General features: G+C 39.5%; 1 protein-coding gene across 3 annotated transcripts in view; it reads right to left on the bottom strand.

The window, feature by feature from the left end:
* Golga1 (golgin A1) overlaps positions 1-10,707 on the bottom strand; it is a 63,354-nt gene extending 52,647 nt beyond the window's left edge. The window contains exons 1-3 of one of the 3 annotated variants that reach the window (XM_038337880.1): positions 10,319-10,707; positions 9,640-9,686; positions 8,390-8,668 (exon numbers count right to left, since the gene is read on the bottom strand). In XM_038337880.1, coding sequence (XP_038193808.1) covers positions 8,390-8,524 — 135 coding nt within the window. In that variant the 5' untranslated portion in view covers positions 8,525-8,668; positions 9,640-9,686; positions 10,319-10,707. The remainder of the gene's footprint in view (positions 1-8,389; positions 8,669-9,639; positions 9,687-10,318) is intronic. The other 2 variants (XM_038337878.1, XM_038337879.1) reach the window with 2 other exon arrangements.
* Positions 10,708-12,846: the final 2,139 nt, after the last annotated feature.

The following is a 12,846-nucleotide window of genomic DNA, read 5'->3' as shown; positions in this document are numbered from 1 at the left end:
CCTAAATACCTAGGGCTCCTGACTTAATCCTCTCTCAGAGGTTCTTCTTCCTAATGTCAAACAGTGGTGAACTGTGGGGGACATAAACACAAGTTGTTTTGATTATTACTGTGAATGAAATATCCTAGGCTTTAGCATTGTGTTACATGCTAGGAACAGTGGTGAAACAGGCTTTCCTAACCACCAGCAGCAACAACAGAAGTCGATTGTGAAAAGCTTACTTAAGAATTGGGTACTCAACAAAACCACAGATAATTGATGATCTCATTACAGCAAATCCCGAAGAAGAAAAAATGCACAAATTAACATCACCAACGATGAAAACTAAATAAACAGGAGATAGCAACCACTGGTCATTAATATCCCTTAATGTAAATGGACTCAACTCACCCATAAAATGGCAAAGGCTAACAGATTGGATATAAAAACAGAATCCATCCCTCTACTGCATACAAGAAACGCATCTCAACCTCAAAGACAGACACTGTCTCAGAGTAAAAGGTTGGGAAAAAATATACCAATCAAACGGACCTAAGAAACAAGTGGGTGTAGCTATCCTAATATCTAACAAAATAGACTTCAAGCTAAAATCAGTCAAAAGAGACAAAGAAGGACATTTCATATTAGTCACAGGAAAAATCCATCAAGAGGAAATTTCAATACTGAACATCTATGTCCCAAATACAAGGGTACCCTCATATGTAAAAGAAACACTTCTAAAACTTAAATCATATATTAAACCCCCCACACTAATAGTGGGAGTCTCCAACACTCCCCTCTCACCACTGGACAGGTCAATCACACAAAAAGTGAACAGAGAAATAAGAGAACTAACAGATGTTATGACTCAAATAGACTTAACAGACATATATAGAATATTCCATCCAAACAGAAAAGAATATACCTTCTTCTCAGCACCTCATGGAACCTTCTCAAAATTGACCACATACTTGGTAACAAAACAAGCCTCAACAAATACAAAAAAATTGGAATAACCCAATGTACCTTATCAGATCACCATGCTTTAAAACTAGAAGTCAACAGCAATACCAATTCCAGAAAACCCAGAAACACATGGAAATTAAACAATGCTCACCTGAATCATCAATGGGTCAAGGAAGAAATAAAGGGGGAAATTAAAGACTTCCTAAAATTCAATGAAAATAACCACACAACATACCCAAATTTATGGGACACAATGAAAGCAGTGTTAAGAGGCAAGTTCATAGCACTAAATGTCTACAAAAAGAAGCTGGAAAAAATCCCACACTAATGAATTAACAGAACATTTGAAAACTTTAGAACAAAAAGAAACAAACTCACCTAAGACAACTAGACGGCAGGAAATAATCAAATTGAGAGCTGAAATCAACAAAATAGAAACAAAGAAAACAATACAAAGAATCAACGAGACAAAGAGTTGGTTCTTCGAGAAAATCAACAAAAGAGACAAACCTTTATCTAAACTAACCAAAAGGCAGAGAGAGAATACCCAAATGAACAAAATCAGAAATGAAAAGGGGGACATAACAACAGACACGGAGGAAATACAGAGAATCATCAGATCATATTTTGAAAACACGTACTCCACAAAATTGGAAAACTTAAAGGAAATGGACAACTTTCTGGATATATATCACTTACCAAAATTAAATCAAGACCAGATAAACAAATTAAACAGACCTATAACTGCTGAATAAATAGAAACAGTCATCAAAAGTCTCCCAACCAAAAAAAGCCCAGGACCAGATGGTATCAGCTCAGACTCTACAAAACTTTCGAAGAGGAACTAATACCAATACTCTGCAAATTATTCTACACAATATACAGAGGGAACAATGCCAAACACTTTTTATGAGGCTACAATTACTCTGATACTCAAACCACAGAAAGACAATACTAAGAAAGAGAATTACAGACCAATCTTACTCATGAACACTGATGAAAAAATACTCAATAAAATACTAGCAAATCGAATCCAAGAACACATCAGAACCATCATCCACCATGACCAAGTCAGCTTCATCCCACAGATGGTTCAACATATGAAAATCTGTCAATGTAATCCACCATATAAACAAGCTGAAAAATAAAAACCACACGATCATCTCATTAGATGCCGAAAAAGCATTTGACAAAATACAACATCCCTTCATGATAAAGGTCTTGGAGACAGCAGAGATACAAGGAACATACCTAAACACAATTAAGGCAATATACAGCAAGCCAACAGCCAACATCAAACTAAATGGAGAGAAACTCCCAGCTATTCCACTGAAATCAGGAACAATACAAGGTTCTCTCCATACCTATTCAACATAGTTCTTGAGGTCCTAGCTAAGAGCAATAAGACACCAAAGGGAAATCAAGGGGATACAAATTGGAAAAGAAGAAGTCAAACTCTCACTGTTTGCTGATATGAGAGTGTACATAAGTGATCCCAAAAATTCTACCAAGGAACTTCTACAACTCATAAACACTTTCAGCAATGTAGAAGGACACAAGATTAACTAAAAAAAAATAGTAGCCCTCCTGTACACAAATGATAAAAGGGCTGGGGAAGAAATCAGAGAATCAACACCCTTCACAATAGCCACAAATAGCATAAAATATCTCAGAGTAACTCCAACCAAACAAGTGGAATACTTGTATGAGAAGAACTTTAAATCTTTGAAGAAAGAAATTGAAGAACACACCAGAAAGTGGAAAGACCTCCCATGCTCTTGGGTAGGCCGAATTAATATAGTAAAAATGGTAATCTTACTGAAAGCAATCTACAGATTCAATACAATACCCATCAAAATCCAAGAAAAATTCTTCAAAGAACTCGAAAGAACGGTACTCAACTTCATTTGGAAAAGCAAAAACCCAGGATAGCCAAAACAATCCTGGGCAATAAAAGAACTTCTGGAGGCATCACAATCCCTGACTTCAAACTCTACTACAGAGCTACAGTACTGAAAACAGCCTGGTACCGGCCTAAGAATAGACAGGACCAATGGAACTGAATAGAAGACCTGGATATAAATTCACACATCTTTGGACACCTGATCTTTTAAAGAAGCAAAAAATATCAAATGGAAAAAAAGCATATTTAACAAGTGGTGCTGGCATAACTGGATATCAACATGTGGAAAAATGAAAATAGACCCATATCTATCACCATACACAAACTCAAGTCCAAATGGATCAAAGACCTCAACATAAAGCCAGCCACACTGAACCTTATAGAAGAGAAAGTGGGAAGTACACTTGAACACATTGGCACAGGGAACCACTTCCTAAATAGAACCCCAGCAGCACAGACACTGAGAGAAACAATTAATAAATGGGACCTCCTGGAACTGAAAAGCTTCTGTAAGGCAAAGGACACGGCCAACAAGACAAAACGACAGCCTACAGAATGGGAAAAGATCTTCACTAACCCCACATCAGACAGAGGTCTGATCTCCAAAATATACAAAGAACTCAAGAAATTGAACACCAAAAGAACAAATAATCCAATAAAAAAATGGAGTACATGCCTAAACAGAGAACTCTCAACAGAGGAATCTAAAATGGCTGAAAGACACTTAAGGAAATGTTCAACATCCTTAGTCATCAGTGAAATGCAAATCAAAACAACTCTGAGATTCCATCTATCACCTGTAAGAATGGCCAAGATCAAAAACACTGATGACAACTTATGCTGGAGAGGTTGTGGGGAAAAGGGAACACTTCTGCATTGCTGGTGGGAATGTAAGCTGGTACAACCCCTTTGGATGTCAGTGTGGCGATTTTTCAGAAAATAGGGAAACAACCTTCCTCAAGACCCAGTAATACCACTTTTGGATATATATCCAAAGGATGCTCAATCGTGCCACAAGGACATGTGTTCAACTATGTTCATAGCAGCTTTGTTTGTGATAGCCAGAACCTGGAAACAACTTAAATGCCCCTTGATCGAAAAATGGATAAAAAAATTGTGGTACATTTACACAATGGAGTACTACAAAACAGAAAAAAATAACGACAGCTTGAATTTTGCAGGAAAATAGATGAAACTAGAAAACATTATTTTGAGTGAGGTAACCCAGACACAGAAAGACAATTATCACATGTACTCACTCATAGGTGGTTTTTAAACATAAAGCAAAGAAAGCCAGCCCTCAAACCACAATCCAGAGAACTTAGACAACAATATGGCACTAAGAGAGACTTACAAAGATATAATCCACACGGGAAGTAGAAAGTATAAAAAGACAAGATCTCCTGAGTAAATTGGGAGCATGGGGACCTTGGGAGAGGATTGAAGGGGGGAGGGGAGAGGCAGGGAGGGGACCAGAGAAAAACGTAGAGCCCAATAAATATTATGGAAAAAAAAACTGGGTACTATAGGATTTCTGTTTTCATGGGACTGAGGATGGAACCCAGACTTTGCGAATATTGGGCAAGCACTAAAACACTGTGTGCTCCTGTCTATCACCCAGCCTGGGATGATTTGGAACGTCCCTGACACATACTTTAATAAAGATAGATACCATTTCTATTTTTGTTTCACAGATATGGGAACTAAACAAAGAAGAGTGAAGGAAGCTGTCCATTGTCACACAATAACAATGCAGCAAGAATTCAAAATCAGCTTGGTATAGTGTCACATGCCTTTAATCCCAGCCCCTAGGAAGTAGAGGCAAGGAGATCTCCATGAGACTAAGGCCAACCTGGCCTACACAGTAGGTTTCAGGCCACCCATGGCTACATAGTGAGACAATGTCTCAAGAGAGAAAAAAAAGAACTAAGACCCAGGTCTTGGTCCTATGACTGACCTCTGTGAGTTATTAGTGCTTCACTTTATTGCCTCTCGTGGAATGTCTAGTTTAGTGGAGACTACCAAGTGAATAAGAACTAGTAATTGACAGTATCAGATGCTACTACTAAAGAAAGAGGAAACCAGCACCAAACTCAGGAGGAGGGAAGATTTGGGGTTGAAGGGAATCTCTAGAAGTGATATATGAGGAGAGACTGTGAAAGAAGCCCCAGAATCTTTCAGAGGAACACAGGTATGAAAGCGAGACATTAGACACTCTAGAGTAAATAAGCATAGGCAAAAATCTGTAGGCAAGAAGCAATGAACTCTATTTTAGGATGTTCAATAAATTAAATATGGATCCAGCATAGGCGTAATAAGTTGAGTGAGATGAAACCATCAGTTTATACACCACAATAATGAGTTCCTGAAAATGAGAAGAAAGCTACAGAGTTTTAAGCATTGAAAGACACAAATAAATTTACTTTTAAGATCATCTTGGGAGAAAGTAATTGGAGGCAGAGCATCAAGACTGGTGACTTTTATCCAGGAAAAAGGCAGCCTGGGATAAGAGGGAAACACTAGTAAATGCCCTAGCTGATGGAGTAGAGAGGGATGTTTCGGGGACACAGGGAAAGGGAATCCAAAGTACTTGCTGACTGAGGCACTAAGAACTCAAAGGAGGGAGGCATTTAAAAAGCTTTCATGGCTTATGTTCAAGGACTTGGGAGGATGAGAGACACATTTAGAGATGGAGTGAAGGAATTCAATTTGTTCATTTTGAATCTGAGATGTTACAGGAAAGATGTCTATTTAGAAAAATATACTCAGTTGGACACAAGGGTTCAGATTATGTAATTACTTACATTCAAATGGGTTACGGGAAAAGTCTAAAAGCCAGTGAGTCCCTAAACTCAAGTCCATGTCTGCAACATACTCTAGATACTAGACGCAGATCCTTCTGCATTAAAACTAATTTCTCTCTCTCTCTCTCTCTCTCTCTCTCTCTCTCTCTCTCTCTCTCGTTAATTACAGGAGCCAATGATAATCTTGTTCTTGTAATTTTATTGCTCTAATCCGATAACCTAATAGCTTCTGCCATGAAATATGATCTGGACTCATGTAGAGGAAGAAAAGAGAAGGAAGATTCAGGTGACCATAGGAACAATTCAAGAGTCAGTCATTGAAGAATAAAGATAAAACATGACCTTTTCAAATGTTGAAATTTTAGCAATGGTAAAAATAAATGAGCCATAGCTTCAGGGAACACAGATGCATTTTGGGAAAATGTTAAGTTAAAAAAAAAGGTAAGCCTAGGAAAACTATGGCATACCATTTCATTTCTTTCTTTCCTTCCTTCCTTTTTTTTTTTTTAAAAAAAAAAAAGATTTACTTATTATGTATACAGTGTTCTGCCTGCATATATGCCTGCAGGCCAGAAGAGGGCACCAGATCTTACTACAGATGGTTGTGAGCCACAATGTGGTTGCTGGGAATTGAACTCAGGACCTTTGGAAGAACAGGCAATGCTCTAAACCTCTGAGCCATCTCTCCAGCCCTCAAAATAAAGTTTTAAGTAATATATTACTTATGAGCTCAAACTGTTAAGATATTTAGGCTAGTGCCTATCTGGCAGGGTATGGGGAATTTGAAAGTAGCACATTAAGTGGCTTTAACAGTATTAACAACATTGTATTTCTTAGATGGATACTAGACTTATTTCATGACTTACACTTTATATGTACATTGTTATTTTTTATTTATTTATTTTTTGGTTTTTCAAGATAGGGTTTCACTGTAGCTTTGGAGCCTGTCCTAGAACTAGCTCTCGCAGACCAGGCTGGCCTCAAACTCACAGAGATCTGCCTGCCTCTGCCTCCCGAGTGCTGGGATTAAAGGCGTGCGCCGCCACTGCCTGGCATGTACATTGTTCTTTACATGCTTTCTTTCCTTGTAGAGCTGTAGCTGAAGCCTGCTGTTATGTTCATACATTCAAATATACCAAGCACTATAAACCCTTAAAGTCATTTAACTTAGTTTAATCCTTACGCATGACCCTTTCCTGATAAAGCAGCATATTTATTGTGAAATCTTACCTCCCCATCCCCCCACAAATACTTTACAAGGCCTGGTGGTGTTGGCGCATGACTTTAATTCTAGCACTTGGGAGGCAGAGGCAGACAGATCTCAGTGAGTTTGAAGCCAGCCTGGTCTACAGAGCGAGTCCCAGTTCAGCTAGGACTGTTATACAGTCTCTCTTGGAACTAGCTCTAAAGATGAGGTTGGATTCAAATTCACAGAGATCTGCCTGCTTCTGGAGTGCTGGTATTAAAGGCATGTGCTACCACACCTAGTTAAGGGGTACATTTTAATAGACTAAAACATTAAAAAAATGTACAAGTTATATAAATGGAAAAACAGAAAAAGGTAATAAACAAAAATACACAAGAGAAAAAAATAGATGAAGAATAACAAACCAAATGCTAATAAGAATACAAAACAAGCTGGGTGGCGGCGGCACACGCCTTTAATCCCAGCACTCGGGAGGCAGAGGCAGGCAGATCTCTGTGAGTTTGAGGCCAGTCTGGTCTACAGAGTGAGGTCCAGAGCTGTAACACAGAAAAACTCTGTCTCGAAAAAAAAAAAGAAAAGAAAGAGAAGGAAAAAAAAAGAAAAGAAACAAAAAGAATAATGAAGCTGGGCACACTGGTGGCGCACATCTTTAATCCCAGCATCTGGGAGGCATAGACAGGTGGATCTTTGTGAGTTTGAGTCCAGCCTGAAACCTATCTTCAAAAACCGAAAGATGGCCGGGCGGTGGTAGCGCACGCCTTTAATCGGGAGGCAGAGGCAGGCGGATCTCTGAGTTCGAGGCCAGCCTGGTCTACAAGAGCTAGCTCCAGGACAGGCTCTAGAAACGACAGGGAAACCCTGTCTCGAAAAACAAACAAAAAAACCCCAAAAAAACAAAAAAATAAAAAACAAAAAAACAAAAACCAAAAGACAGCGATGGAGGCGGGTCTTCTATCAATCTGTTGATTTCATTGGCTAATTAATAAAGAAAACTGCTTGGCCTACTAGGTTAGAACATAGGTGGGTGGAGTAGACAGAACAGGAAGAAGGAAGTGAGGTAGATGGCTCAGTCAGATGCCATGCCTCTCCTAAGTTAGTCAGACTGCCGTGCCTCTCCTCAGGGAGAGATGCGATGAAGCCAGCCACCAGGTCAGATGTGCTGAATCTTTCCCGGTAAGACACCGATTGTGGTGCTACACAGATTATTAGATATGGGTTAGTCAAGATGTGAGAAAGAGGCTGGAATTAATGGGCCAGGCAGTGTTTAAAAGAATACAATTTGTGTGTTGTTATTTTGGGGCATAAGCTAGCCGGCAGCCGAGAGCTGGGCAGGATGAAAAGCAGGCCTGCCCGCAGCTCCTCACTACAAGATAGAAATGCAGAGTTTTTTTTTTTTAACATCCATAAACTAGAAAAAGCATAAAATAATCATGCAATCTAAAAACTTTTGTTGGAAGAATTTCTTGCAATAATATTTAAAAAGTATATGACAGACTTCATCAAATATTCAAAGCAAGAGAAGATACTTACAAAGTCATCTCCTGAGTCAGCTCCCATAGAGGCCACAGACTCCTTGCTCACAGATCTTGGAATTCTATTTGTGCCTCCTGGCCTCTGAGCAACAGCAGTCTCTTCTGCGATTTTCTTCTTTAGTTTTGCAAACATTTTGCTGTGTGGCTGTCTTACAGAGACAACTAACTCCTGAACTCAGTGAATGAAATGATGACACAGGTAGCTACAAAGGTTCAGGCCTCCAGGCTAGCTGCATCCCACTTAAATACAGGCCAAAGAATTTTGGCCACACAGTATCTATAAATCAGATGAAAGAGATAGCTCCAAGTTAAACACTGAACAGATTTCACATCTCAGTTTCCATGTTAAGTTTCAGGTTTCAAAAGTTGTTTCATAATAAGTACACACACACACACACACACAATTATTAAACACTTAAAAAGCACTCAGGCACGTTACTTTCATACATGGGTACTGAAAGAGGCAAAATAACCTGCCAAGGACTGTGTGGCTAAGTTACAGGGCTAGTATCTGAACACAGCTCCGTGACTCATAAACCTCAACCTTTTGTTTCAGAACACTACATTGCATGTAGTAAAATTTCCAGGTTAACACCATGCAATCACAACTTAATGCTTGTGAATCTTCTTTCTAATAATATGTTTACTAAGAATTTAGTGTTTTTTTTCCTCTGTAAGTCAAACACACACACAAAAGTAAGAAGATACAAAATATGCAACTAAATTCCTGGTTTTCAATTAGATGCTTCCTCCTAGAGTGGGAAAAAAGTCACAACCTAGGAAAAAACTCCCAGAAATGCAGACTACATATAGTCATGAGATCCTCCCATCTGTGTGGACATGTGCGATTTTCTCTGTGCTTCAAAATATGACTTCAAACTACAATATCTTTTCTTCCTATATGATATTTAACATGAGATTAAACAATTCTTTCCTCTCAATGGTAACTAAAACATTACTGGTGGTGCAGGCCTTTAATCTCAGGAGAGGCAGAAAGATCTCTCAGAGTTCAAGGTCTATACAGCAAGTTCCAGGCCAGCTAGGGCTGCAAAGTGAGATCTTATTCCAAAAAGAAAACAAAGTTAATTTCTATTGTTCTGTTTCAGTTTTAACTTTTAATGTCTCATGACAGATGTACTCTGCTGTAAGATGACAGAAGACTGCTTACTACTTCAGATTATTATCTATTTATTATGTCTATAAAATCCTTCAAAAACTTTTCCAATGTCCGTAAGTCATTGCACTCACCTGTTTTATCTACTATATTTAACAGTTTGGAGGTGAAAGTCACTGCCCTGTGTGAAAACAAAAATAAAACAGGTTGTATATTTCAATTACAAGACCAAAACGTTCATCGAGGGCGGCACGAAAGAAAGGGGGTAGGGATGACTTAAATGGGCGAAACACTTTGTCATTATTGTACAGCTGTCAGGAGGATGCCCCTCAGTCCCTGTGAATAGCCTAAGTTTCACCTACAAGCAGAAAGAATTTCTCACAGCATTAGGTGTCTACATTAATTTCTTCCTAGGAGTAGTGAGCAAAACAGCGTGAATTAGTTGAAGGCTTCCAAGGGACAGTATTTCTCAGCTGATTCTCAAACACACAGTGTTTACCTGGTCAGACCCGGTAGTCTGGTCCCTGAGTCTTGACTCGCACTAACTCACTGCAGCAAAGTTCTGACAGATGCTTAAAGGTTCATAGATGCCGGCCACCGTAATTTGGATCCCACCCCCTCTGGCTCGCTCCGGAGCCACGTCCTTTATAAGGCTGTCAACCAAGGGAGGGACCCAACCTCTGTTTGACAACAGGAAGATTGCGCCCCAGAAAGAAGTGGTGACCTGAGTAAGGTCGCAGGGTGGCTCGACCCCCAGGACTAGGGGACCGCCTCCGCCCCCACCCGACCCTGAGCACTCCAGCACCACCCCACCCCTGGGTCGGGGTCCACCGCGTCCCCGCCCGAGGCTACGGAAGGGAGGCCTACTTGCGTCCTGGAGCTCCGGTAGCTTACTTGCTGCTTTTGGGGCACCCAACACAGCCCCGCCTCCGCGGACTCTCGAGGGCCTGGGGAACGTCACCAGCCCCCACCTCTGCACGGCAAGCAGGGCACCAACCCGGAACCGCACTTTTGCCGCGCGCCGGAAGTGGCTGCGCGTCGGCAGCGCTCTCCGCCCGCGCTTGCGTCCATACGCGACTTTGTGGCGAGCCAGCTAGGTTCCTGGGCCGTTGGGCTGGAACGTCAACTCGGACAGGGCGCTTCTACCTTGGCTGTCCGGCCACGTCAGCAAGGGCACGACTGCGGATCGCAACCGGGCTGCCCTCGACAGCAAAGAACTTCGCTTCTAAGTGGGAGGAGCCCCGTGGCTGACGAGGCCCCGTAGCGGGCGGTACTCGATGGCCGGTCTCTAGGCTCCAGGAAACTCCTCCAAAAACTAGAGTGCACCTTGCACATTGTGACTTGGGTTTTAACTTTAGCGTCCGAGTTTTTGTCAATCATTCATTTCATACAAATGAAGGAAGTTTCTAGATTCTTATTATCCTTGTTCTGCCTAAGACTTCCACAGTCCTCAATTCCAAACCAAGTATTCTACATTAGAGGACCCAGTCCTGCCGGAGGCAGCATCAGCACAAGGGTTTGTTGATTCCATCTATTTTTCCACTTTTCCCCATGTCCAGTTGTAGCCACCAGGCAGGGATAAAACAAAGTCAGTACTCTCAAATCTACAAAGTAGCATTGTAAGTGTGAATCATTAACTCAGAAAACAGCTAAAAGCGCCTGAGGTATAACTCAAAACATGGCAATAACTGTCAACAATACTAAAGAAACACACAAAACTTTAAGCAAATAATGTTTATTTCTTGTATTGATGATACACTTAATATATACGTGATTCAAGATACAAAATTCATTTACAAGAGTTCACACTTGATGAGTGTATACACATTCCTAGAGAATATCAATGCAAAGTTCTTTATTACACTGACCACAAAACCCAAATATTCTTTAATTTTGTTATTTAGCAAACATCAAAACAACATTTTATTTTCCATCCTCTAGTATTTAAGTGCCCTCAGTGATAGGCACTGTGTAACAGGAAAGCACGTTGCAACGCCTACAGAATCTGCTCTGCAGAATCACAGTGTTTACTCTGAAATTCATGTAGTATAGAAGTGAAAGGCTCACATCCTGCATGACAAATTACACAAGGGTCAAGCGATCAACTCAAGAAAATGTTCAAGAACTTGTCAATATGTAAGGTCTCTAAAAATGTTAGTTGTAACAGACAAAAGCAGGGAATGCCTGCTGAAAAGAAACAAAAGAGGAAACCTAAGAGAATGTATACTTTAAGAATTTAGAGACAAGACTTTTACAGCAACACAAATGTTCAAGTCAAATGATACTGACAATATATTTGTCCCTTAATATTATAGTAATAGTCTTCAAAATCTACCATTAACACATAAACTTTGTGAATCCGAACAATTTACTGTATAACAGAGCTAGCTGACTGACAGGTTTATTCTAAAGTAGTAAGTCACAATACCCCAATTTTAATACAAATGAGCAAGACTGTCTCAAGGATGTAGGGATCTGTGAACATCTAGATAGACAACCGGTTAGCTTTGTTATGTGCACAACGGAGAGCACTTGGATAAAGATTGTTACATGAAAATTGTTGTGCTTCACCTCTTGAGAGCTAATAAATATAACTCTATAATCCCTACAGTGTTACAATTCTATAACATTTCAGTTACAGACAAGCACATTTTTAAAATAAAGTGTTTCATATTACTATAAAGTCAAGTATAGTTTCTGCTATGATTTCAACAAGTGCATTTCTGACTAACATAATGTAGACAATAGATTCACCATTATTTTTAGGGTAAAGAAGATCAAACAACTTTAAAAAAATTCTTACTTGATTAAATTAACTTTAGTGATACTTTGAATAAAGCTAACAGACAGTCTTAAATGGAAACTGTTCAGAAAATATCAAAGTTCTGTGACATTCTACTAATCTTCACAGCAAAGTAAAACAAACCATTTCTAAGTACTTCATGTGATTCAGTGACAAATGCAACTACTACTTATATTGGTGCCACAAAACGAGGGGAACTTATCTAGGGATTCCTTCCCTTGTCTCTACTCAGAACCTGCATTTCTTAGTATGGAAGACCTTTCTGCCTCTATTGTAAGAACTCCGTAACATACAGGACTCCAGATGAATAATCAAGTTCTGAATTACTGTACTGAACCACACAATGTAATTTAATGAGAATAGAGAATTATTAAAAAAATTCTCCAGGAAATAATAACAAAACTTATTATGCTATGACACTTTAATTATTTTCTCTGAAGATTTTAAATATACCACTGTATACTTTTAACTTAGGAAATAAAACCAATTAATGGCATGCAAAAGAGGATGGGAGTTAAAGTATTGAAAACATATAGTG

Source organism: Arvicola amphibius, chromosome 7 (assembly GCF_903992535.2).
Source record: "Arvicola amphibius chromosome 7, mArvAmp1.2, whole genome shotgun sequence".
Lineage (NCBI taxonomy): Eukaryota > Metazoa > Chordata > Mammalia > Rodentia > Cricetidae > Arvicola > Arvicola amphibius.
This window is presented reverse-complemented; position numbering and strand designations above follow the sequence as displayed.